Below are 25585 nucleotides of genomic sequence, written 5' to 3' on the forward strand. Positions count from 1 at the left end.
AGAACATTGTTCAGCAAATCCTTCAAAAATGTTGCTTCTATAATGACTCGAATAAGGACGTCATATTTTAATTGAGCAAAGTTGACTGCAAGCCAATTTGTAGCACACATATTTGTAACATGGATAGTTGTGTGTTTACACATTTTCTTACTCAAGCCAACACAATGTCATAACTACTCTAATTTAAACACAAAATAAGAAATACGAGGTTAATAAGTGTTAAAAGCACAAATATTAAATCCCTCCAAAAAGCCAAAGGTCAACACAATTTTAAACTACAAGAAAAAGAAAAAGCACTATTGGCTGCATATTTTGGTGTTGTCCTGTGATGCATATTTGCTTTTTAGAATTGTTTTGTACTTCCCACCCACTCTACTCTACTAATATAGAATTACCTAGGCAAAAATGACAAACAAAAAAAGGAAATATTGATTTTTTTTTTCCAAAATCACAGAAAGGGTCACCAAAAAGAACAACAGAACCACATGCAGCCCGGGAGCCACAGAATAGGGACTGCAAGTTTAGACTAATATACTTCTTTAATTTAGAAAACGCAAGTGAGGAAAAAACAAACAACTTCTATCAGTGAGGAAGGAGGTTGATTGTCAGGCATTTAATGAAATTCTGGCTCCTTAGACTCAAAACATGTCGGAATGGATACAAGTCAATTTTAGCGCACTCAGTGGCTCTTGATGAGGGCTTGATTAATAAACCCTAATGTATTTATTCATTTCTACTAGGATTTTTTTTGTTTATCCTTCAAAATGTTTACAGTCTTAACAAAACTCTAGGTTGTGTCAAAGTTAGAAAACATGTATATTTATGTTTTACAGGGACTTTTATTACAGTCTGCTATTATAGCATAACATTATATCACAGTATAATTGCATTTCACTATACAACAGTACAGTGCACCTCGTTGTTGTGTGACAGTATATTGTACAACACTATAAAATAGCAAAATTCTAGTATAAAACCATGTAGTGGGCAACATAGTATTAAAGTCATAATCTTGGACTATCTCCTTATCATATAACTCATCGACAGCCGTGACAACTTATAACTTATTAACTTAATAAATTAAGATAAAAGCATCTCAGTGTGGTTAATGAGTGTTAAAAGCACACATAAAAAGAGGGTATTTTTCCCCCCACAAAAGTCACAAAGGAAACTTCAGCATGATGATTTGCTGGTATGCAATAACTTTTGTATTTTCTTTGTATTCAAGTGTTTACCTCAATTTATTGTACTCACCTTGACACACGGAATTGAATTGTCCTTTTTTTTTTTTACATCTGTTGGTGGTTCCCTCCGGCAGCACTGGGAGGGAGTGAAGCATTACTGCCCTGCTGGACGTTCTCAAAACCCATCCTTTGCCTCCTCTTCCTCTGTTCTGTCATCTGCAGACATTCCAATTAACTATGAGCCTATTCATATTACAAATATATTGTTCCAACAAAGGTAAATCCATTATTGCAATTCTATGTATGTTACATTTGAGGGTAGAAAAATAATATTGTCTATGTATATCCTTCATAAAAGAGTATATTTCGAGCCATTCATTGAAAATTTTACAGTATTAAAATGTAATCACAGGCGTATCCGATCGTTTCCAATCTAAAAAGTTACTATAAAAGATAAAGGAGTTGAATTATAAGCGTCAAGAAACCAATGTGTATTTCTAATAATGGTGCACAAGATGGGAGAAGGGCGATCATTTATCATTTTTAATTGAGTTGTAAGGTTATGGCAAGTATTTTTTTCTGAATTCATACCTTATGTGGTACTCCAAAAACATAAGAGTATATTGACAGTGCGATTCTTGAATGTGTACCACAACATAGTTGGGGTCTTGCGCATGTCATGATGTCCACAACAAAGCAAATTGACACAAAGTGTAGTTAGTGACATGTTTTCCATGTGGATTAGAATGTGGGAAAACCAACTGAATAATCATCTTGACGATCTGTCCAGTATTATGCAGAAATACACATATTCCAAGAGCCACCGAACATAGTAATTTCTTTGCATACCTGCTCTCTGAGCTCTGTAAGCTGTGTGGTGAGGGTCAAGACCACATTCATGGTGGAGCCAAGCTTGTCCTGCAACATCCTCATCTCGTTTTGCTCGCCGTCACTATCGGTGACCACCAGTGACATGGCCTGCATGCGGGGGAACCAGTCCAGGTTGTTGTTCTGCGACACAGTAGACGTTCAATAAAGGCACCTGTCAGCCATCTCTTGGACTGGGAGTTGGTCTCTCTCAAACCTTGATCATCATGGCCACGTAGCTCTCTGGCCCCGTGTAATCTGTCTTGTTCTTCTCACGCACCAGAACAATAAAGTACAAGTAGTTCCAGATGTTGTGTTCAAACTTAATGTGCTCTTCGAACGAAACTGTCTTGTTGTCAAACTTGTCACGCTCCAGACCTAAAAAACACAAAGCAGTTAGCACCTGTTGGAATAATTGAAATCCTTGGTGCCTTGAAAAAAAACACTTTCCCCTTTGAAAATGCTTATATATTCGTTGGGACACAGTTTCACAACCATCTTGGTCATTCAACAAAATGAGACAAAAATAATCCCAGTAAATGGAAGAATCAGATTTGAAATGATTTGTGTGGAAGGGGAAAAAATTAGAAGAGTAATAGTCCCCTTTGTTTGATTGTGATTCATATTCTTTGGAAAGTGCAGTTAATTTTCACTGACCACACCCAAGGCTTACCTTTAGACCTACTAATAGTGTCAGAATATATTAGGCAATTTCTTTGGAAGACTTGCTATCATTGATTGAACTCAAATCCAATTACTGTATTTTCACGACTATAAGGCGCACCGCATTATAAGGCGCACCCTCAATGAATGTCATTTTTTCCATATATAAGGCGCACTGTATTATAAGGCGCACTGTCTATTTTGGAGAAAATGTACGACTTTTAAGTGCGCCTTATAGTTGTGAAAATACGGTAATTGCTATTGACTTCCAGGTATGAACCACTCACTGCACAGTCACCTCTAGAGCCAGCCATTGTTGATGTTTTGGATGTCTTTGTATAAAATCTTGCAGTGGGGGAGGAGCTATATGATGGAAGATTTTGTAAACTAAATTGGCATCTGCATATTTAACAGTATTCTTTCAGTTCAGGCGTTTGTGTTTTTTTAATAACCAATAGTGGTGGTTTTCCGTTTTTGTTTTTTTTGTTTTTTTCCATGTATAAGGCGCACTGGATTATAAGGCGCACTGTCTATTTTGGAGAAAATTTAAGACTTTTAAGTGCGCCTTATAGTCGTGAAAATACGGTAAAATGTCGGATAATACACTATAAAGACGTTGGACGTTGTAAACATGGTAGTTATGAGTGGATGATGTAAGATGTGGACTGACAGCAGATGAAACATGTCGTTTTTAAGATCTCCTCTTTCTTCTGCTTCTCGCTCCTCAGGTCAGCAAAAGTGTCGATAATGACACCGAAGATAAGGTTGAGGACGATGATGATCACAATGAAGTAGAAGAGCAAGTCATAAACCACACGAGCGGGAAAGAGTGGTTCCTGAAAACACATGCAGATCACATGCAAATCCTCTCGACATCAACCCCATCAAAAACAAGTGCTTACATTCTTGGAAGGCTGGCGGAGGACGTCTCCCACGCCGCCGCCGTTTCTCAAGCCGTGGTTCAACACCGTCACGATGCACATCAGCAGAGTGTCGCAAGCGCGCTCGCTGTTTGATTCGTCTATGGAGAAAATCCAAAATGTAAGTTACTTGATACAGTGCAAAAAAAGTTTGACCATCTGTGAAGGATTGTTTTGATTTTTTCCACTCAAATTGCTTGAATAATAATCAAATCAAAAGCAGTCATTTTGAAAGTTGTTTTGATATGTAAATGTGTGGATTTGAAATACAATATTGAAGGAATGAGTGCCTTCAATTAAAATATGCTTCAGCTAGTATTGTAAACACAAGTATAGAATAGTGAAACATGACAATGAAATTGAGTGTCTATTATTTAAAGTTATATATATATATATATATATATATATATATATATATATATATATATATATATATATATATATATATATATATATATATATATATATATATATATATATATATATATATATATATATATATATATATATATATATATATATATATATATATATATATATATATAGATAGATAGATAGATAGATAGATATAGATATAGATATAGATATAGATATATATATATATATATATATATATATATATATATATATATATATATATATATATATATATATATATATATATATATATATATATATATATATATATATATATATATATTATATAAATATTTATTTTTAACCCTCAATGACAGGCTTTTATTTTAATGTCTTTGCACCAATGACAAACACATTCCATTCCTTTGCACTCAATAGATTCTCAGTGCATCATCATTTTTCTTTTTAATCATTTTCCCCATTCAAAATGACTAGAATAGCCTATTTCTTTCACCATTTCTTTCCAGGTGTTTTCTTTCACGATAAAAACCTTCCCGAAGGCCTACCATCGTCCTCGCTCTCAGCTGCAGCTTCACTCTCTCCTACACACTGGACGCCATCTGCAGAACACGACTTGAGGGAGTCTTGCCGGGCATCGCTCTGCTGAGGAGCTTCCAAAGAAAATGTTTAGTCAGCATCGATAAGCAAGACGAGTCGGTACGCCATCTTAAGAAGAACCACACTGGCTTTACACGGGGCAATCTGTGGCAGTGGGTCGACCTCCATGATGAAATCCTCCTTGAGGCATAGGAAGCCCACGATGGAGAAGAGGTAGACAAGGATGAGAGCGAGGAGGGCGGTCAGCAGGATGGAGCGCCCGTTGCGCGTCACGCTCTTGATCACGTTGAATAAGGTCTCCTCGCGGTAAATCAAGTCGAAGAGCTGATGACGTGAACGGACTCTTTAAAGGCTGAAGCTTGAAACCGGAGTGATCGAGCTACGTACCAGGATACTGTAAAATAGTTCGTGCACAAACAGGCCCAATGTGGAGGTGAGGACATATGCCAGATGGTACAAGAACTCCACGTCCATCACCATGGCCTTGTAGCCCATAATGAACGTCCCGTTGTTGCCCACAAAGCTCACGACAAACACGATCTTGTTGATTAGCTGCAAAAAAGACACCCGTGTAAGCAAGCCACAGAAAAATAACAATGAAAAAAAATTCACGATAACGTCATGTGGCCAATAAGTATTGCAAAGATTTTGAATAATTAAGTACTTTATGAGCATAATTAAGTAATTACTACATGTTTATATTGCATGCATTGACTTTGAATGCGAATTGCATTCATGATTAAGTATATTTATTCCAGTTGGAAATAAATGTTTGGTCAAATTTTGGTGTTCCGGAATTGTTTCATGTGTCAATTAAGTGAATCAGATAAGTATTCCAGGACAAGATTCTTTTTGTAGTTTTTTTGCCATTGGAAATGAACAATTTTTAATTTTTCTAATTTATTATTTTAACATTTCAAAGTTAGAACGGTGAGAATCAGTCAAATCATGTGGGGGAAAAAACTAATATTTTATGTGGGGAGCTTTGCTATTCATTTTCATCAGCTCCAATTTTTCTTTAAACCAAATTACGCTTAAACAGAGCAACTATTGAAAATAATAACAAATCAGTTAAACTATTTACGGTCACACCCCCCACACACGTTATGGTCTTACATTCAGTGCTCCCAGAAGAATCAGCGTGTTCCCAATACCCAGATGGTAAATAGATCTCAGGATGAGCGCCAAAGTCAATGGCTGGAGGCCGTAGCGTTGCGAGAGTAAGGCCAGCACGGAAAGCCCGATGAGACCCCAAAACAACATCAGCAGCAAAGAGTCATCAATGGCACCCACTGGTGAGAGAGATAGGTTAACTTCCTGCCCATACACTTGGGTTTTATGTCATCAAATAAACACACTAAGTCATACCTTCTCCTGAGTCGTATGGGTAGAAAAAGGCAATGATGAGGTTGATGAAGACAGCCAGGTTGAAGGAGATGGTCCCCCACAACGACATCTTTCCGGAGAACCAGTACAGCACTGGCATGCCTGTGGAATACACATGCATAATAGCGCTAGGTGTGCTCTTTGCATTACTTTATACTTCAAAACAGGTCTATATCAAAACAAAGACATTTAACTATAAAAGTATTCTGACATGGAAATTGAAGGAATAAAGGGGCTCAAGACCTTTAGAGGACGTGTAAGCAAATCAAATGCATTAACTTTCAGCAGTGTAGGAAAGTGTTTTTGAACGACTTGTGATATTGAAACTAGCTTGTGATTTATTAGTATGTGTATAGTAATGTGTGTAAGGTCTTCATGAAGTATGTTAATATTTGCTTTAGACTCACTCCGCAGCTTCTTTTGCCACTCCATCTCTCCATGAAGGAAAGATGTCTGCTCGAAGAAGTGCGTCACCTTGGAGTTCTGCTCATCCTGCTCCGTTGTGTTGAACACACGCACCTTGGACTCCTCCGTCAGGTACTCACAGATGGGATGCACGGGAAACACAATCTGCTCCATGCTGCGATCATCACGTACAATCTGCACGTGTAACACAAGTATACACGCATCAGTTGTGACTGAGCAAGAGTTTCAAGCCTTTTTAAAACTGAAATATTATAAAGCAAGTTAAAATACACATGCTTTTGTGCAAAAAATGTTTTTAATTTTCAATAAAATTTAGCAGAGTAACTTTTTCTGAAGAGTGAATCATAAGAAGCGTCATTAATTATCATTGGTAGCCATAGGTTTAGCATAGTACCTCAATTTGAGCAGTGAGCTGGTCATAATACTCCAGCGGGTCTTGTTCAACAACAGCTGCCGGTATTGATGACTTTAACATTTGCGAAAGTGGACGATTGTTCAAATTTAACTGGCGAACCAAAAAAATAAATAAAAAAAAACAATGAGTCATTCAACAAGATTGAACAGGAACATCAATAGAATGTAAAGGCTACCATAGATGATATGCCCTCCTCGCCCTCTTTGCTTTTCTTTGGAGGCTTAAGAAGGTTCAGCAACACCTTGTTGTGCCTGGCCAGCTGCAAAAAAACATTACAAATGAATTAGATGTCTAATGCGCTTCTACATGAGACCCTGAACATTGACTTTTCAGATTCTTGTTGCAGTTTCATGCCAGTTTCACCTGGCTGACCTTTGCCTGGTTAGATGGAGCGACATCAACCAAAATTAGCCAATCGGAATGCAAAATAGCTCACCTGCAGTCCCAGGATGTAGATATTGTGCCCCACCTCGCGTGGTGACACCTCCCCACCCTCACACTCACTCTCCTGATGGTAAGCCTTCTTAATCACGTCCACCTGTACAGACGCGAACAGTTAGTAGAAGAAGACCCTGACTGAAGTCTGTGGGACGAGGTGCCTCTGACCAATTCTCGCGGGCGGAGGTTGAACAAGATCCTCTCTGCATTCTCACTGTCATGGCGGCTTTCCATGAGTGCGAGCAAGAGTTTGGAGGCATTGTCCTAGTCATGGGAGAAAAGATAAGATGCTGTCACACCAGTGTGACATCATGTGACCTGCGGGCAACACACCTTGAGCTGCAGCACCATCTCCATCCTGTAACGACAGAGCGGGCTGATGTCGTTGAGGATGAGTGCCGTAATGATGTCGATGCCATTGCATTCGTGTGTCACGATGCAAGTCTGAAGCGAGCAGATATAGAAAAATGTCCTCCTCAGAGCGTTTTGGTGGCAATGGAGCGCCTTCTCCTACCTGATTCTCCTGACATGGGCCTTGGCAGTACTCGGTGAGTGTCTCCAGGGTCTGCGTGATGAGGTCAACGTTTGACTCGTTAATGTAGAGGCCCAGCAAGCCCAGGCCGCCTGTAGTGCTTCCACACATGATGTCCAGGAACTGCAATGTCTCGCACACTAGGTTGTAGTTGGTCTTGTTGTTCTGGCAGCGGAGGAAGTTCTGAAAAAAGGAAGATAAGATGAATAAAGCAATGTTTGTGTCCATTGGCAATGGCACAAGCACTCACTTGCAGATCATGGTTGTGGTTCTCACACAGAAGCTGCAGGAACCTCAGGATAGGCTTCATGATGAGGACGGCCGGGCCCATCTCTGTATCCAGCTCCTTCTGCTCCTCAGCTGACTGAGCCTGTGGGGAGGAAGGGCCACCACCTTGGCCCTGCACCAAAAGGGAATGCCCATCGGTGGCGGAAAGTCCAAGTGTTGAAGACGACCCTTCCAGCGAAGAACATGCATGTTGAGAGGACATCTTCAAAAAAGCTGTCCACGGGGACCTCACCGTTATCCAGCTCCTTCTCGTTGGCTTTGTGCGACATCTCGCCGACGTTAACTGAAACTGTCGCTTTGATGTCCATTTGTGCTTCTTTCATCCTGTCATGGAGAACTTTAAAGAACTTTTCAGAATTGTTGTCCCCCATCATCAGCTTGTAGAAGGAGTTCTGAAGGTCAAATTGAAAAAAGTGGGGCAAACAGTTACTCATATTAGCATGTGAGATGACATATGTCATCAGGACCACAGGTAACCTGTATTTCCGTGTTTCCCCCTTCAAGCAAGCTGATGGCCAGCTGGATGCTTTCTTGGAAGATCTTGTCATTCTTGGTGCTCATCACCAGGTCTATGAAAAGTTGGCTACTGCCTTCTCGGTCCAGACGACACTGGACTGCCGCCACCGTGGCCCAATCGCGCTCTTGCTCACTGCCTGGTGGTCAAATAAACATGTGATGACTTCACAAGGAAAACACCTCTCAAAATGGAGGAGCAGAATCAAATGCAACCTCTCTTGTGTATTTCCCCAAATAGCATCTAATTTATCATAAAGTGACCTTTATGTACAAATATTAAATTACTATCAAAAAATAACCACGACATTTGGGACCTGCCGATCTGAGTTCTGCCACTTCATTCTTTGGGTTGTTTTTCTTGTTCGGGAACAAGTAGTTCTGCAGTAGAACCTTTCGCAGTGAAATTCCCTAAAAGGCCAAAAAACGTAAAAACGCACTTAAAAAAATCCCTCAATTATGTATCATTGGAAGACAAAAACCGGTTTCTTCACCTTTTCATCAAAGTCCAGTGTTCTGATCAACATTTCCTGCAGTGTCCTCAGAACCTTGATGCACAATTTTTCTTCTGTGGACATCAGAGCCTTTGTATGCTGGATCAGCCTGCAGCACACAAACACACACACATTCTAAATCTAAACAGTCCAGACACTCTGAAATGAACTGATAATTCCTCTTACTTAGAAATGAATCCACCAGACTCGCAACGCTGGCGTGCATCTGTTCCCTCCAAAAAGAGAAGTTCTGGCTGGTGGAGAACGTCCACCAAGACAGAGAGCTCGGCGTTGACAAGTGGTTTGAGGCGCTCCTCCAGCGTATTGATGACATCCTGCAGTTTCTCAATGATATTTTTATAGTCCCAAGGGTTGCTGGGGGCAACTGGCCGTATTGAGCGCGATGTTGATTTATAGCTGGTGCTGCTACGTGACAGCGAGTTAAGAGCGCTGGTAGACAACATGGCGCTAATCTGACCCTCCAGATCCAGAGGGACGGAAATGGTGCGAGTCTTGGCTGGAAAGAGAAAAATAAACGTCTTGGGTTCAAACAACGACCTGATGACATCACTTTTTTCTCCCCAATTATCTCTCCAGAGAGTTCACCTGTGACTGCGAGGGTCTTGATACATGTCTCTACTTGGCTTCGGTGCTGCTGCTGTAACCAAGGACAGTCCAGCAAGCGCACGGATGACTGCAGCAGCTGCGTGACGATGGTGTGATGACTCTAGCGAAGAACAGGAGATGGGGACAAGTCAAAGCTGGGGGACTTTATCAATAAACAATGTTTTAGGGCTTAAGCTGACCTGCAACGAGGTGCTGTTCTCAGAAAAGGGCGAGCTAAAGAAGGCGTTTATGGTGTCAAAGACCACATTGATGATGTACTTCTCCAAGATGGGATCAGAAAGACGCTTGTCGCGCTTGTTGCACACCTGCCGGCAGAATACGGCATTTGAGCGGTCACGGGACAAAGGTAAGCTCACCTAGCGGTCCTCCTCACTTGGGCCATGTCCACTGTAAAGTCTTCAAATAGCTTCCAGATGTGGTTGGAGGTGTAAATCTCCTTCATCTCCACCTCTGTGTCTACATAGCAGTGATTGACGAAGTTGACATAGGCAATTTTCACCTGGGAAGACAGGAAATGTACATGTTATCTGGAATATTAAACTGTTAAGTAAAGTAAAATAAAAAGCAACCATCTCAGAAATACGTGGTATTGAACATTCCCAGACATATGTACGTGCATAACAAAAACAAATCTACTTTTTGTTCCCCAGACAAACGTAGAGAAATGGCCTACCTCGGTGATGCAATCCTCATGCGTTACCACACGGATGACGTCCTCCAGTGGGAGCAGGGACGTGCACTTGATCTCAGTGTAGACGTTCTTGCCCTCAGCGCATGCTGCCAGTAGCTCCACCAGCGAGATGTGATACCTGCACAGCACAAGGTCACCTGAAAAGTCGTTTTTTTCTCCACAAACATATCAAGTACAACGGCTGTTGTCTTTACCTGAGTGGACTGTTTTCCCCAATACCCTCCCTGCTTTCAGCCATCAGCTCCAGCATGACGTTGAAGGAGTCCTTGTCGTTGTAGAACACAACCACGTCGTCGCCGGAATTTGTCAGCTGCATCGACACTCTAATTAACATCAAGGCGGCCATTTCCGGGCTCGAAAAATCCACTTAGCTGCATCCGCACCTCGGTCATGATCATGTCCTGGCACTTCTTGACATATTTGCCCTCGGCCTTGATGATGGTGTGCAGGAAGTTGAGGTAGTGGATGTGACGTCCGTGGGTGGCCAAGCAGTGGATGAAGTGCTGTAGGACGCTTTCGGAGATCTCTGTGCATAGCTGGTAGTTGTTGCTAAAGATGTGTTGCACAGTTTCTGCGTCTAGCAGCTGAACGGGAAGAAACCGAGTCTTAGATGTGCATCAAAAAACCACGGGTTATTGATATGACTCTAAAACCTGTTTGACTTCTTTGGTACAGTGTTTGACAGGTTAGTTGAAATAATAAAGTCTTCATGCTACATTTTCCATAGAAGTCTTGGTAATCCGACAAAGATCCAAGTTAATACGAAGGCGCTACGTCAAAGGGAAACTAGCGACCTACCCCGGGATTGAGGAAGAGACTGAGGTTCTTGTGCAGTAGAACCTGGTTCTCCTGGTTGCCTGTGCAAAACCTTTGCAGGAACAGGTGAGTGTATCTAATGATCTCTTGCATCTTCACGTCGTTCTGAAAACACCAAAATTGAAAAAAAAGAATTGGCTTTATATCTGCAAACTTATTTAACACTGGCAGTGCTTAAATACCCTTTTAGACTTATACATTGGTAGTGGATATTTTAGGTCGTCTCACCTTGTCGTAAGAGACTTGCAGCAAATCCAACATGACTTTATGAGCACCCATGTTCTTCAACAGCCTCTGTTGCTTCTTCCACACGCCGCTGCTGCACATCTTGTTCAGCCTTTCCAAGATCTACAACATAATAGCACTACATTTATAAACAACTACGCAACAGCAGAAGATCACCTTACACACTCTGTTTTTTATTGCTGCCCACCGGCCCCTCTTAGATACAATGCTAAGAAGTATATACAAAAGATCCTAATTGTCCAGAGCAACTCAGTTTATGGAATTTTTTTAGGCACTCTATTCAAGCACAAGCAAGGCAACTATAGCATGCCATAATTGGTACTCGAAATGTGATCTTTATGTTTTGAGCAAAAAAACAAAACAAAAAAAACTTTAAATAGACCCTTAATCATCAAACGTTCCAGGACAAAAATACAAAAACATGCGTGTCGCCAGCAACAAACATTGCACTCAATCCCCCACCCCCACTGAGTGATTGACACATGACAACCAAGCGATGCTTGCTCACCTCTTTGACGTTTTGATAGTTTTGGTTGTTCTTCTCTCCTTTCTCCTTCTTGGGGGCGCTGTCCTCCACCGCTGCCTGCAGGAAGAACAGGGCAAACAGGCTGATGTGACACGGGAAACCACTTTCAAATAGGATTATTCAGTGGGGAGGCACAGGGGACTTTCCCAAAAGTCTTATAGATAATTTAATAATTATTAAGGATGCTTTGATCCAGTGATCATTATTGGCTGCTTTCGAAGTAATCACTATCACTGATCTGTGCCTTTATTTTAAAATTTAAAGAGCCAATAACTGCCATCGTCAGACCACATCGCAGCAAATTCTGTCCTCCCAAAGTCTTCTCAAATTAAGTTTTGAGTTGCAGTCAAACTTACAGGTACTCTTCTGGATGCATATTTCCATAAATAGGACAAGAAGAAAGATTTGTGCTACCTCCACTTTCTCCTTCTTGTCTTTCTTTTCCTTCTTGCCGTCTCCACCTCCAGAGGTTTTCTTTTCCACCCATAGCTCAGATTTTTCCACCAATGTCCTAAGACGGTCCAGGTCTGATTTGATCATCTTATAGTTCTCCACATCCTGAGACGAGATGAGTAGCTGGACCTATGTAAGGGAAAAAAGATCTGCAAGGTTATGGGCTTAATGTATTATGGATACAGTGTTCAGTTGAATACTGCAGGACAATGAACAAATGTATAATGGTTGTTCATGTACTCTTGCCGCGAAGTACCAGACGTACGACACAGAAATGAATAGAAAGAGGAGTAAAAATGGATCATATTAGTTTTCCACCCTACACCGAGACTTTGCACTGTAGTGTGAACAAGTGAGCAACCTGCTTAAAGGTGTGAAGCACTTCCTGCCTCTGGCTGAAGTGTCTGAAGAGCAGCTGCAGTGCCCCCGAGACCAGTGGCGCGTACTCGTGCATCGTCAGGTGGATCAGGACGCGCAGGAACATGCGGCCTCCTTCGTCATCCACCTCTAGAATGCTGTTGCCTTTCCTGCAGACACGAATACAAAACACACCCACACAGTCAGGCGTGAATCTACATTTATGGCACTCTCCTACATACCCGACTCCAAACATGGCTTCGGCCTGCTCTCCAATGTGCAGTAGGTTGATGGAGGCTGCACAATTGGAAAGTCATTACTTAGGAGGTTTAAAATAATCACTACAACACGTCATTTCCTTTGCGAGATAACCTGTACCTGCCTGCTCCATACTGGTGGTGGCATCAGCATCGGCCAGTGGGTAGACATCCACAAATTCCTTCTTGAAGACGGACAGCAAGAAGGAGAGCCGATAGTCCAGACGCACATTAAGGATGAACTGATGAGGACATGACAATCATCTACCACATGGAGTTGTCGAGCGCCAGACATACATAATCTCATTTCAGAAGTTAACGGACAATTAAACAGTATTATACAATCACTGTACTGAGTGATTACTGTACTGTGCATGAAAAGTGCTCCAAATATGAATTATTATCAATCCTAATCATTAAAATTAAGTCAAAGGACAGCAGAGAAAGCCTCCAACCACAATCTGACTAACCTGCATGATTTCCAAAATCTTCAGTTTTGTGTCCATAACTGTCAGGTCCGTCTTCTCAATACTGTCTTTGGCCCCTCGCTGTCCGTCAAGTGCAAGCCCCACCCCCCGTTCGCCCACCCCACCAAATAACGACTGCTTCCTATTGAGGACCATGGTTGTCATTATCTGGCCCATGCCGTGGATGGAACGTTTCACATTCTTCCCTTATGGGTTAGAAAAAAAGAGTGAAAAGAGTGAGACTTCTTACATTTTACAATAAAAAGCATTAAGGCTCGTCACCTGATCCGTCGTCATGGAACACCGGGGCGCTTTGCGAAGGGTTGGGCCCGCAGTCGATAATGCCCAACAGTGTTCTAGTAAGGCGAAGCAGCTCAAAGAAGCTGTAGAAGCCAAAGTAGATGAGATGTCGGGCCAAACTCACCACCTGCACCAGAAATAGGAAGTCAGAGAAAGAAAGGAGAGGAAGTTCAAGCGCCGCCAAAGGCCCCTGCTAACCTCATAAGTCAGCTTATTTTTTTCCTCATCGTGAAAGGGAAGCTCCTCGTTCAGAACATTATTTAGATACTCTTCCATGAAGGCCATGGTGTTGGCAAATCGGTTCTTCTTGTTGTCTCTGCTGTCATCCATGTTGGAGTCATAACTTGGGGAGATGAAAAACACCTTTCAGTCAGGACTTCTTTTTTTTTTTTTTTACAATTTCCGACTGTCGAATGTACAAATATTTCTATATTAGCAAGCTATCTATCAAGTGTAAAAGTAAAAAATGCAAACTCCCCCTTTAACAGTATATATTAATAGTTAGTCAGCTACTGACTCTTTGATAGTGATGGAAGTGGGGATCTCAGTCCAAAGTCGGGCAAATTTGACAGGCGTGACCAGTTCCTGTGGGTCTCGGTCGACGTGGGCGTGTAGCATCAGGCGGCAGAAGGACGCCCTCAGGTCGAAGGGCAAGGTCTCATCTATCATGCACAGGAAGATGAGCTCCACATCTAGTTGCTTTGAGATCTCGTCGATGGCCAGGTATTGACGATCCAAACACATCCTTGCAAAAAGCTTCAGCTGATATCTGCCCAGATGACAAGTAACACACAATATATGAGCACATCTTGATAATGATGAACCTTACAGGTTTTGCAGAATACAAGAGTAAATATGTCTCAGCAAATTTTAGGAGCGATTGGCAAAATCCAGAAAAGCCTCTCTGTCTCCTTGCCAAGACTTTCCAAGTGTTTCTGCGTCTCGTTAGGTTGTTTACTACTCATTTAACATTAAAAAAAATGCTCATGATGTTTAACTGCTCATAACTCATCTCATTTTTGGAACCGCTTTATCCTAACTAGGGTCGCTGGGGGTTCTGGAGCCTATCCCAGCTGACTCCGGTGGCCAGCCAATCGCAGGAGAGGGACAACTATGCACACTCACACCCATACCTAGGGGCAATTTAGAGTGTCCAATCAGCCTATCATGCATGTTTTTGGAATGTGGGAAGAAAACGGAGTACCCGGAGGAAACCCACGCAGGCCCGGGCAACACTAACTAAAATAATTTAAAAAAGGAGGAACAATATTTGTTTTATGATAAAATATTTAACCTAAAAAAATGCCTGGAGTTATTTACAGGCAGGATGAGGAGTGTGACAGGTATTAACTGGAATTAAATTATTTTTAAAGAATTTATTCATAATACAAGCAAGTGTAACCAGATAATTCATTCATTCATTCATTTTCTGAACCGCATGTCTATAACTGTTAATGAAGTAAGAGTAGAAGCATCATGTATTTTTTAAGATCCAGAATATTCTTTGTTAGTGTGACTCATCAATAGCACAAGTGTAACAGGCATAAAGAACCTTGATGAGCTATTGGATACAAAGAACACAAACATAGAGTTTGTCAGATCGAGACAGCAATTTGCTTTTGGGGAAGAGGCACACGGTAGCTCACCTGTAGTAGGTAAGAACATTCTCGTCGTGGGCATTGCCTTGTCGGGCCTCCTGAGCGAGCTGCCTTATACTCTTTTCCTGCTTCTCATTGTTCTTGTCAGCCCACACCAGCCACACCTATGAAATACAAACAAGAATTGTGTAGGTCCCATGATAAGAACTAGCAGTTGGCACTGACGTGTCTGCCCTTGGTCATTTGCCCGTGAAAAAAGAAATAATGCAACAAAATTGCAAAAAGCTGTGTTTCTGTGAGCCAATGTCTGATAGTTTCAAAATGTGAAATAGAAACATGATGTTTGTGATGGTTCAATTGACTCAAGTTTTCTGAGAGAAAAGACAATGTGAACAAAACAGATCCAATTTGTTCAGGAAGACTTTACTACCTCATCTTCGTCTACATAGTCGTCCATTCCCATATACTGATTGGGGATTTCGCCAGGTGCCGCTTCTTTGGGCATCCGACGCCTGTAAATCAATCAAATACAACATTTTTAGAGAAAGGGAAAATGTCTTTATGGTTGTAGTATTCTTATTAAAATTATATTTCTCTCCGCAATCACAGAGTTTGAGACTCTGCAGACCATACAGACAGTGGTCAAAAATCTTAATAGACGTCCCCAATCTCATCCCACTCACTCGGTTTTGATAAGGATGTCCTGGTTTTTGGGTTCTAGCACACACTTGCAGATGAGCTCCTGAGTGACGGGAATGGCCACATTGTTGGAGACGCACAAGTCTGAGAGGTAGTCCAGAAAACTGAGGAGAAGCAGCATTTTAATCTATTTTTTAATCTATAGTTTTAAATCATGCCACATTGAGCTTACCGAGGCTCACGATTCTTGCGAACTAGGCTGACGAAGGTTTCCACCTCGGTTTTGGTGATGTGTTTCTCCAGAAGCTTGCGGTTGTTGTGCAGTAGCGCGGTAATTGTATCCTCCGCAAGGATGTCGTAGCCAATCTGACCCTGCATTAGGCCAAACTGCTTGGCGATGTGCTCCTGAAAATGGAAAAAAAACGACAATGGTAGCAGGATGATAACTTTGCTTAATCAACTATCAACAAATGGACACAGTCAACTACATTTTATCACAAGAAAAACCTGTTTTCAGCTTGTAAGATGAAAAAGAGGGAAAAAAACGTCTTATATAATTTGATACACTATGAGCAAAAACACATGCATCGTAAGGTATGTCTTCTCTCTAAAAAAAAAGTTGCCAAGTGTACGTAAAATACAAAGTACAAAAGACTCCTGTAAATGGCTTTTACCTGATTTTTACGGTAGTCCTCCTGGGAATGTCGAAGTACGCGATAGCAAAGTCGGAACATGTACTGGTAGGGAGAGTTCTTCTGGTCGGCCAGCTCCTCCAAACGTAGGAGAGGCCCCTCACCTTTCTTGCGGTCCTTGAAAGGAACCTTGAGGATGCCAAATATCTGAAATGGATGAAATATCAAGCAAATATGTTCATTATACTTGCATAGAACATTAATAGGTAAAATATGGATTCAAAGTTAATTCTTTTTTTTCCTAATAGAGGCCTGATTTACTAAAGATTTGCACAAATAATAATGCAATATTGGTTCTTCACCCAAACAGAGGTGGGATTCCTACTAAAATGTCTACAACTACTGATAACAAGGCACAAATAGGAGAATGCCAAATGGAAAAGTTGTCGAGCAGTTTTAATTTGAAATATTCTGGGGAGTAAATGCAAATATATTTTTCTGATAAGCAAAATGTGTATTATAAAACTTGAGCTTAATTGCAATGACTGATTTTGCATCTATAATGCCCAATTTGAAAGTACATAGTACTTCATGGTTAGTTTATTTCAAACAGTAAATGAACATTGAAGAAAGAAAGAAAAAAAACAGTGTTCGCCAATACATAATGTGCCCAATAAACATTTGAGTTTTACCTGCTTGAGAATATTTTGCTCCCTCATCAGCTTTTGCCTCTCACGGTTAACTGAAGTCATAGTGACATCCAACACGGGTTGACCGCTATTGATGGTGTCTGCTACGAAGAAGACCACATCCTCTAGCAGCTTGATGGCAAAGCTGTCAAGGAAAAATACAAAGCTCACAGGTAGAACATTATGACGCAGTGGATAAGAAAAAAAAGAGTCTTACCGGCGGTCGTTCTGGCTGATAAAACCCTTACTGAACTGGTCCACAACCGTGCTCAACATGGCACTCGCATCATTGGCGAAATCTAGATCCCGAATCTCCATCACTGGAACTGAAACGATGGCGAAAGCCTCCTTGTCCTCTTTAGTAGGGCATGTTCCTAACTGCAAGGAGGACAACGTCAAAGTCATACACCAGGGATGGTAAAATCTTGTTTTAAGGGCCACATTTCATTGACTATTATTATTAGTTTTAAACAGACAGATAGTCATTTGTAAGTGAGTTTTAAAATTCAGTGGATTAGCTTGGCTTTTTGACTAATTCAGAGATCACTCGGCTTTTAAAAATGAAAATTTGTGCTATTTGTCCAAGCAATTTTCTTTGTGCTTCCTCTATGTTTGTATTGATCCAGTCAGGCAGGAATTGAAGAGAGGCAGACCAACCATGAGTCTGATGGGTCTCTCCTCATCAATATCGATAGGGACGTTGGTGCTCTGGATCCAAGTGTTGGTGCAAAGATGCCTGAAGCGGACATACGAGTTCCTGCAAGAAGATGCTCATTATATTTTCTGTTTATTTTACATTGAAATGCCAACAGGAAGTGTCTGCTACCGTGGAACAAAGGAGTCGGTTTTCTGTAGAGTGGTCGGGTCCAGTTCAAAAAGCGCAGCAATGTCATTGCCATGCGTCATGGCCACCAGCTTGTACTTAATCCTCTCGCCGTGTGAGCGCTTGTTGCCGCGACTGCCTTCAGTCTAAACATGAGCGAAAAAGTCAGGCTGAGGTTATGTCATAAGTTCACGACGTCTCTTGCTCACCAAGGAAGGCGCTTCTGGACTATCACCACGGTAACCAGGATTCTCCTGAAAGCACAAGAAGAAAAATCTGTTAACCTTTGACATTTGTTGACCTGTTTCAATTTACACAGATTTTTACTATTGACTATAATGGTAAAACTCCACCACGTTCAAACAAAACAAACATGTAATGGTTACCTCTGCTGCCAAGTAATTTCCAGTGGCAAGGTGTTTGAAGCGATACAAGCTGTTCCAGTGTCCCGCCCCTCCACGACACGGGTCATGATGGACAACCTAGAAGTGTCATTGGTAGACAAGAGGAAAAAGAATGATCTCGTATAGACACTCAATGAGACTACCAGACAAAGTACTTATCAAAATTTAAATGTTCCCACCTCGACTTCCCATAGTGCATTGGAGCTGGTCGCGGATGTGGCCGACTGTCTCAAAGTGGTGCGGAGGAAAACGTGAATTTTGCTCTTGTACTCGTCGCAAGTCAGAAACTTTTCCTGCTCAGCGTGAAACAAGCGCACGACATCGCCCTGGAAAATACAATAATATCCTGTTCAAACTCTCAATAGTTTGGGCCACATTGATTTTCCATTAAGCTAATATCTACTATATTAAAGAAAGGAAGAAGCTTCCCATTGTGCTGGACCAACCCTTAGAAAATGACTCAAAAATATCTTGAATATGACGCCATTCACATAACCTTTACAAATAAAATCCAATCTTCGCCCCAGAAAATCAGTTATACATTATCCTCTGTATCCAATTCACACATGCTTTGTTAAAGAAGGAAAGAAAGTGTGGCTGGACGATTAGACTCACGCCTTTCAGTACTTCATCCCTGTGGTCACTGAACATCATAAACAAGTTGATCTTCCAGCTGGTGTTGCAGTTGACAGAGTTAACCTGCAGAAGACCAAAACACGCAATGAATTAGACACATCTCTTGCAGGTGACTCGCATCTGGAGTTGGAATCCCACCTCTTTACAGCCCGGGTGGTCGGTCAGCTCGTAGTCTGAAGCGTGAAGCGGCTGACCGGCATTGACAGGGTTCAAGATCACTTTGTCTCCAACCACCACCTGCCAGTACCAATTCAACAGTTATTTTGATGTAGCTTTGACACTCCATTGTTGCAAAAAATATCAAAAGGCCTGAAGCTGCTTTAGGGAATTTTCTGATATTCACACAATAGTTACCAATTTAAATAACATGAGTTAGTTTTGGAAGTCCGAAATCAGGGGTATGGAACCTATGGCTCGGGAGCCACATGTGGCTCTTTTGATGGGTGCTTATGGCTCTCCACTAAACTGTGAGCTAAAATCTGGACACCACGTCTAGAGTTGCTTTAATCTTCCAGTTTTTAATTAAACCTTTTGATTAGCATCAGGGTAACAATTTTGTCAACATAATTCTGAGACTTTTTTCTACTTTAAAGGCAGTGAAATGACTAAAAATGCACGCATTTTCATGTAATTTTACTTCTAGTAAATTCTGAGTATGGCTCTCAATGAATAACAATTGAAAATATGTATTGTTTATGGCTCTCTCTGTCAAAAATGTTCCCGACCCCTGTCCTAAATGATAAAAAGTGAAGATTAAATGTATGCCTCTTTATGGAAAGCCATCTATTTGACGTGTATTTTATCTAGTGTTGAAACATATGTTACGCATCCTATCACGTACATAAACACTATAAAGCATTCTCCTAATATTTGATGGGATATGCTTACATTGTCTCCATTGGCTCGCAGTTTCCAGAAAGGTTGTATGAAAAGCCAAGAGCCTTCATTGCCAGTACCGTCCAGTGTGACACGCATGGCATTCTTCTCTAGAAGTGCCGGCAGACGCTTGTTTACTGTGAGAAACTTATTGCTCTTCATGTGCAGCAGCTGCAGAAAAAGGAATTTAAAGGATGCCAAAAAGTCTTTATCGTAGTACTAGCATTGTATTTTCTTTAATTTGACTCTATGTAAACATTATTATTAGCATGACGAGCCATTAAATTCATTTTCTTTGCCTATAGTCAGCTGGTATGGGCTCAGACACCCTCCAGACCATTGTGAGGATAAGCGAATTGGAAAAATTAAAGGATGGATAAAGCAATTTTTCAATATTTGTATGTTATATTGGTAAAACGTCAAAATGGGAGGATGTCCTGGTTAAAGTGTGTTATTCATGTAGTTTTATTTGATTGCAAATATTTTTTAAAGTTTATTTTTTCTGCATTAGTGCCCACTAATCTCAAGAGATGGCACAGAGAAAAGCTGTTTGGAGGTTAAAACTTCCTGTTCCTCAACCAAGCAGCACCAGACACACACATTATATAAATAATGAAGTATTTTAATCTACAGGATACATATGCATTTGCTGCGGTTTAGAAAAATACTTCTGTCGTATGACTAGTTCTTGTCTGTCACTTTTTCGCCACTCCACCCCCACTGCTGTTTGACATTGGTAAATGTTTCAATTGAATTAACTACATATATAATATTAAATAAAAATACATGGTGCCTGATGAGAAAATAAATAAATGGCGACATATAATTTTTGTATATAAGCGAAATGAGGCCTTGCTAAATTGTCCATGGACATATTCAAGTTAACCATTTCACAATAATGGCCAAGTCAAGTCTCAGACGCTTGGCCATTTATCAGGAAAGCAATCTACTCAATGATATAAAAATAGCTATGGACACACACACACACACACACACACACACACACACACACACACACATAATACACGTACACAAGCACACACACGCGCACCTTTGCACAGGAAGCTCTATCTTTATCATCATACTGAGTACGACCACACCCACAGTGGGCATGTGTGTGTACTCTGTGTGGGAACGTTGAAACAAAGTCAATATTAACTTCAACAAAAGAAAATAAGAGTGTGTCTTGTACAGTACATGACTACACGTGTCCACTTTCGCAGAGGGATAAGCATTTCCAAGGTGAGATGGGAGGGGCCAGTGTAAACAGAGCACGGTTGATTGTTTCAGCATTTAAAACATATGAGAAAGCTGCCAAATTGAGTACCTGTAGGACGGTTCCATACTTGACCACATCTCCATGAACCTTCTTGTTTTCGGTCTCATTCTGCTTCTGCTCCAAATTGGATGCATGCTACAACACACACAAATAAAAAAATTAAAAAAAAACACCCAGGTTTGTTCATGTTAAAATGGTAACTTGAACAAATATCTGCTCAATTCAGGAACAAACAAACTTTGCATGCTAAGTTTGGATGTTTCGAATTCTGGAACGAAGGGACCAAGGTCCCAATGCAAAGTGGCTTTGAATGTCAGTCAGAAACTACTCTTCATTGGGATTTTTTTCCCTGATAGAAAGTCATTGGGTCATTCTGGGTGTCTAAATTTGATATTACACTGTACTGTTTTGCAATGTTGGCAGTTCAATTGGAAAATACCTGAAGTTTTTGCAGCAGAACCACATCGCCAATCTTGTCTTTCTCATGTTTGGCCTGTTTTGCCTTCCAGAACTGCTTCTGTGCAGAGTAGCGACTCATTGGGCAAACCTTGAAGAGACAGTCTGTTGATGGGACACATTTTAGCTTGTATTAGCACAGGTTGGCATGCTATCATCAGCATAGGAAGTCTAAATTAGTGTGTTTGCACATAATAGCCTGCTATCATACTATAGCAGACCTCGGAAAAACAATCTGAAGCCAAATGCATTAGTATTGTTTTGCACATTAACACACTGTATGTTATAAGAAAGTTGTTGAAAAGAAAGATGTTGAAGGAGATAAAGCATCTGAGTGATTGTTATGTTGGTAAAGAAAATATTTAGTGAAGTCACAATACAAAAGCTGATTTGGAAAGTCATCTGAAGAAACTGTTTATTTTATTTTTGTATATAAAAAGCAACAAAAAATCAATTAGAGGCTGTGGAGATTAATTTTAAGAAAGTTTATGGAAATTTAAATGTGATATTATTTTGTCCACTGAAAAAAATGGGTACAAAAATATTTATAATAATATTTTTATGCTGCTCCATAATAAGACAAACAGATTCAAAACCAGTTTTTAACCAGATCTCATGGATTACTCAACTCACACTCATTCATTCATTCATTCATTTTCCGAACCGCTTATCCTCACAAGGATCGTAGGGGTGCTGGAGCCTATCCCAGCTTATTACGGGCACCAGGCTCGGGACACCCTGAATCAGTGAGCAGCCAATCACAGGGCAGATGGACAAGGATACACGCTCACACACCTAGGGGCAAATTAGAGTGTGCACTTAGCCTACCATGCATGTTTTAGGAATGTGGGAGGAAACCCGAGTACCCTGACAAACCCACTGAAGCCCGGGAAAAACATAAAACTACCGGGGGTTGAACCCTTGACCCCAGAACTGTGATAGCAATGTGTCTCTTTTAATTGGCTGTTTTGGGTGGAGTCAGTCAAAGCGCCCAAGCAACACAAGTGCCACCAAATATGGTCGTCTTTCCCAGTGAGCAGGAAGCCAGCTTGCCTACATGCTCGGCCGCACATTTGCCTGCTTTTGGTTCATTTGCATCTCCACCTGAGTCATGTGATCCACTTCAACCTGATGCCACAGAGATGCTGTGATTGTTAACACACATTTTGCATTTTGCCTTGCACACACCTGACATGACACATGTAATGGACGACCATCTGACCTCTGAACTTCTTCGGGGGGTTTTCCAGATCTCCAGCAGCTGGTTCCACCACACAGCGATCATCTACCAACCTACACACACACACACAAACAAGAACACAAATATGTGAATTGGTGTGGTGCATTGTTCCAGAAATTCTTAGTGTGCATGTGTGTGTGCGTGTGTTTCTGTGTGTGACTAGTGTCAGTAAGTGTTTAAAAAGTCAAATAAGCAAGAAGATTCTAGAAGTGGTCCAAGCGGCCTGTCTCACAGGTTTGACGAGTTCCTACCTGAAGGCGACACGCTGGATGGTTGTGGAGGAGCTGAAGGATGTTTGCTGTCTATATTAACATCATAATTTGCAATGAAATGAGTTGGCTGGTTTTCTGATTCACTTGTCAGTTTGGTTGGTTTTACTCAAGCAGATTAGTAAACTTTGTGGAAAGGGAGGAGGCCTCAAGTTACAGGAAATATATATTTGCACTTTTCGTTATTATATCAACTTAAGTTAGTTCAAGAACTTAAAAGTACGTACTCCTAACAATACATTTATTATTTTTTTTCTCCCCTCCACCACTGTATTCAATGATTGTTTGGCCACGTAAGGTAAAATTATCCTACTAGGCTGCCAAAATTAATCGATTAATAAATTGACAGTTTTCTCAATCATGCTAATCGATAGATCATTTTTGGACATTCAAATTAGCACAAATTTTTACAATTATTGATTTAAAATGAGGAAACAAGAAATAATCCACAATCTTCACTTGAATGTCATCGTGAAACAGAAAGTTGGCACTCATCATTTACTTTACGGGCCACACAAAATGATGTAGTGGGCCAGATTTGGCCCACGGGCCGCCATTTTGACACCAGTGTGTTATAGCAAAGGAATAAATAACAATGCCATCTGTATAGGGGTTAAAGTTCCCATTTGTAACACTATTCTCAGTAATATTAGTAGAAATGGCAAAGAATTATGGACCCAAACCCAACCCCCTAGCACATCATTCCTCATTTTAATAGTACTAATTTGCCCTTTGTGTACATATGTTAGTAAAACTTTACCCCAAGGAATCTTCAAAAGATAATGCTGGCTGCTAAAGTTCCAGTCCAGGCTTGTATCTCAGTGACAAGTTGACAGCGCGGGATTGAATACAATACACATACATCTGTGAGCCTTTACTCTAACACCAGACATTTTTTTGCTCTGTGTCTAGTAGAGAAATCAATGTAATCACTATCTTTTAAATATATTTTCGACATGATGTATGAGTAGACTCTCACTTTAGGGCCTGCCTCTACGTTTTTGGCTCATGCTTTTGTGAGCTGATTCATCGTATGTGTAAAAATAATAGTTAAGAAAAAAAATAATTTAAAAAAAGTTACCAGCTAGAGCAGATTTCACACGTAAGATATTAAATGCATTCCCTGTGAGGGTCTTACGTGGATTTTTATTTGTTTTAATTTTTTTAACTTAAGACTTTGAAAGGCAGAATGTATTTATACTTTCTATATCTTCATTAGCAATTTTCTCGTTTTTTTTCATACACTTTGAAGGAAAGGTATAATTCGTTTATTTTGTCAAACCTAATCATAATTTCAGTATCTTTCAGAATTGAAAAGCCGCAGAACAGCACAATGACAACTGCCATATCTTATTTTGGAATTTACTTGCCAAGTGTCTGTTTTTTTGAAACATCAACATTCATGCATACTAAAAACCTCAATCCTACTCTAATCATTTAGCTGCAGTTTATTATATTCTACAGTTTAATATGGTTATCAAATTTTTCATTTTTTCCCTGTTGCTTTTTTTTTAATCAATGAAGTTCAACACCAACCACATCAACCAACAATGGTGATGGAAAAGTTTGTGATATCATCTCGGCATGGTTTTATAAATAAAGTGTGTAAACATTTTACAACTTATGGGAAAGTATACACAAACTAAAAAATATAGTATACACAAGAACACACTGTGATGCCCAAGTTTACTCTTGTTTAGTGTTCATATTGACAAGACAAAGTGCGTGCGTACGTGCATGCGTGCGTGTGTGTTGTGTGCCAGTGTGTTTGGGCGCGTGCACTCACCCCAGGGTGCTGATGAAGCCATTGACAGTGCCCTCGGCGTACAGGGACACCAGGTCCCCGATGTGCAGGAAACTGGACGCGGAGTCCGACATGTTGACTCTGCAACTTGGAGCGATTACAAAATTGGATCCCCCTTCAGGCAAGCAACTCCTTCATGCCTCGGTTCGGCTGCAGGCAACTAGAAGTCCGCGATCAAGTCGTGCACTTTGCAGAGCACAGCTAACAGTCCGCTCCGCACCACCCTGTTGTTCCAAAGCAGGAAGTGAGTGGAGGTGTCAAGACCGCCGGACACGCCCCCTGCTTCAAACAGCACGTGATCCGGACCCAGAACTTTGTCGCTAACCTGACACACCTGCAAATCCATGCATTCGGAGGGGCGGGGCAATACAATCACCGTTCATTCATCTTTGGAACCGC

At 40.8% G+C, this 25585-nt stretch overlaps 1 protein-coding gene across 1 annotated transcript; it reads right to left on the reverse strand.

Annotated features, from left to right (window-relative positions):
- Positions 1-819: 819 nt before the first annotated feature.
- On the reverse strand, positions 820-25413 carry itpr3 (inositol 1,4,5-trisphosphate receptor, type 3). Its single transcript, XM_077710939.1, has 59 exons — positions 25169-25413; positions 23096-23166; positions 21857-21978; positions 21466-21552; positions 20151-20309; positions 19401-19499; positions 19242-19325; positions 18806-18952; positions 18609-18704; positions 18432-18476; positions 18226-18368; positions 18057-18156; positions 17617-17777; positions 17403-17544; positions 16753-16917; positions 16311-16483; positions 16123-16242; positions 15870-15951; positions 15488-15603; positions 14359-14610; positions 14040-14184; positions 13824-13968; positions 13545-13747; positions 13196-13316; positions 13060-13114; positions 12822-12987; positions 12422-12589; positions 11990-12064; positions 11464-11583; positions 11218-11340; positions 10803-11003; positions 10614-10729; positions 10402-10537; positions 10102-10227; positions 9908-10033; positions 9708-9828; positions 9288-9618; positions 9102-9210; positions 8925-9018; positions 8572-8747; positions 8327-8486; positions 8057-8262; positions 7789-7989; positions 7608-7718; positions 7443-7538; positions 7273-7374; positions 7012-7095; positions 6816-6926; positions 6403-6595; positions 5978-6097; positions 5726-5901; positions 4997-5161; positions 4744-4933; positions 4558-4662; positions 3617-3735; positions 3385-3550; positions 2269-2429; positions 2034-2195; positions 820-1400 (listed from the first exon to the last, which is right to left on the reverse strand). The coding sequence occupies exons 1-59, from the start codon at positions 25258-25260 to the stop codon at positions 1290-1292; spliced, it is 8052 nt and encodes a 2683-aa protein (XP_077567065.1). The 5' UTR covers positions 25261-25413; the 3' UTR covers positions 820-1289.
- Positions 25414-25585: the final 172 nt, after the last annotated feature.

Source organism: Stigmatopora nigra, chromosome 1 (genome assembly GCF_051989575.1).
Source record: "Stigmatopora nigra isolate UIUO_SnigA chromosome 1, RoL_Snig_1.1, whole genome shotgun sequence".
Lineage (NCBI taxonomy): Eukaryota > Metazoa > Chordata > Actinopteri > Syngnathiformes > Syngnathidae > Stigmatopora > Stigmatopora nigra.

What these genes read in the sequence shown, in the direction of transcription:
- itpr3 (XM_077710939.1), bottom strand. Translation starts at nt 25,260, where the DNA reads ATGTCGGACTCCGCGTCCAGTTTCCTGCACATCGGGGACCTGGTGTCC. An exon ending in GGGGAAAACAGTCCACTCAG is followed by an intron (nt 10,538 to 10,613) that starts GTAAAGACAACA and finishes TGTGCTGTGCAG; the next exon opens with GTATCACATCTCGCTGGTGG. An exon ending in TTCTTCTGGGAGCACTGAAT is followed by an intron (nt 5,162 to 5,725) that starts GTAAGACCATAA and finishes TCTTTTTTGCAG; the next exon opens with CTAATCAACAAGATCGTGTT.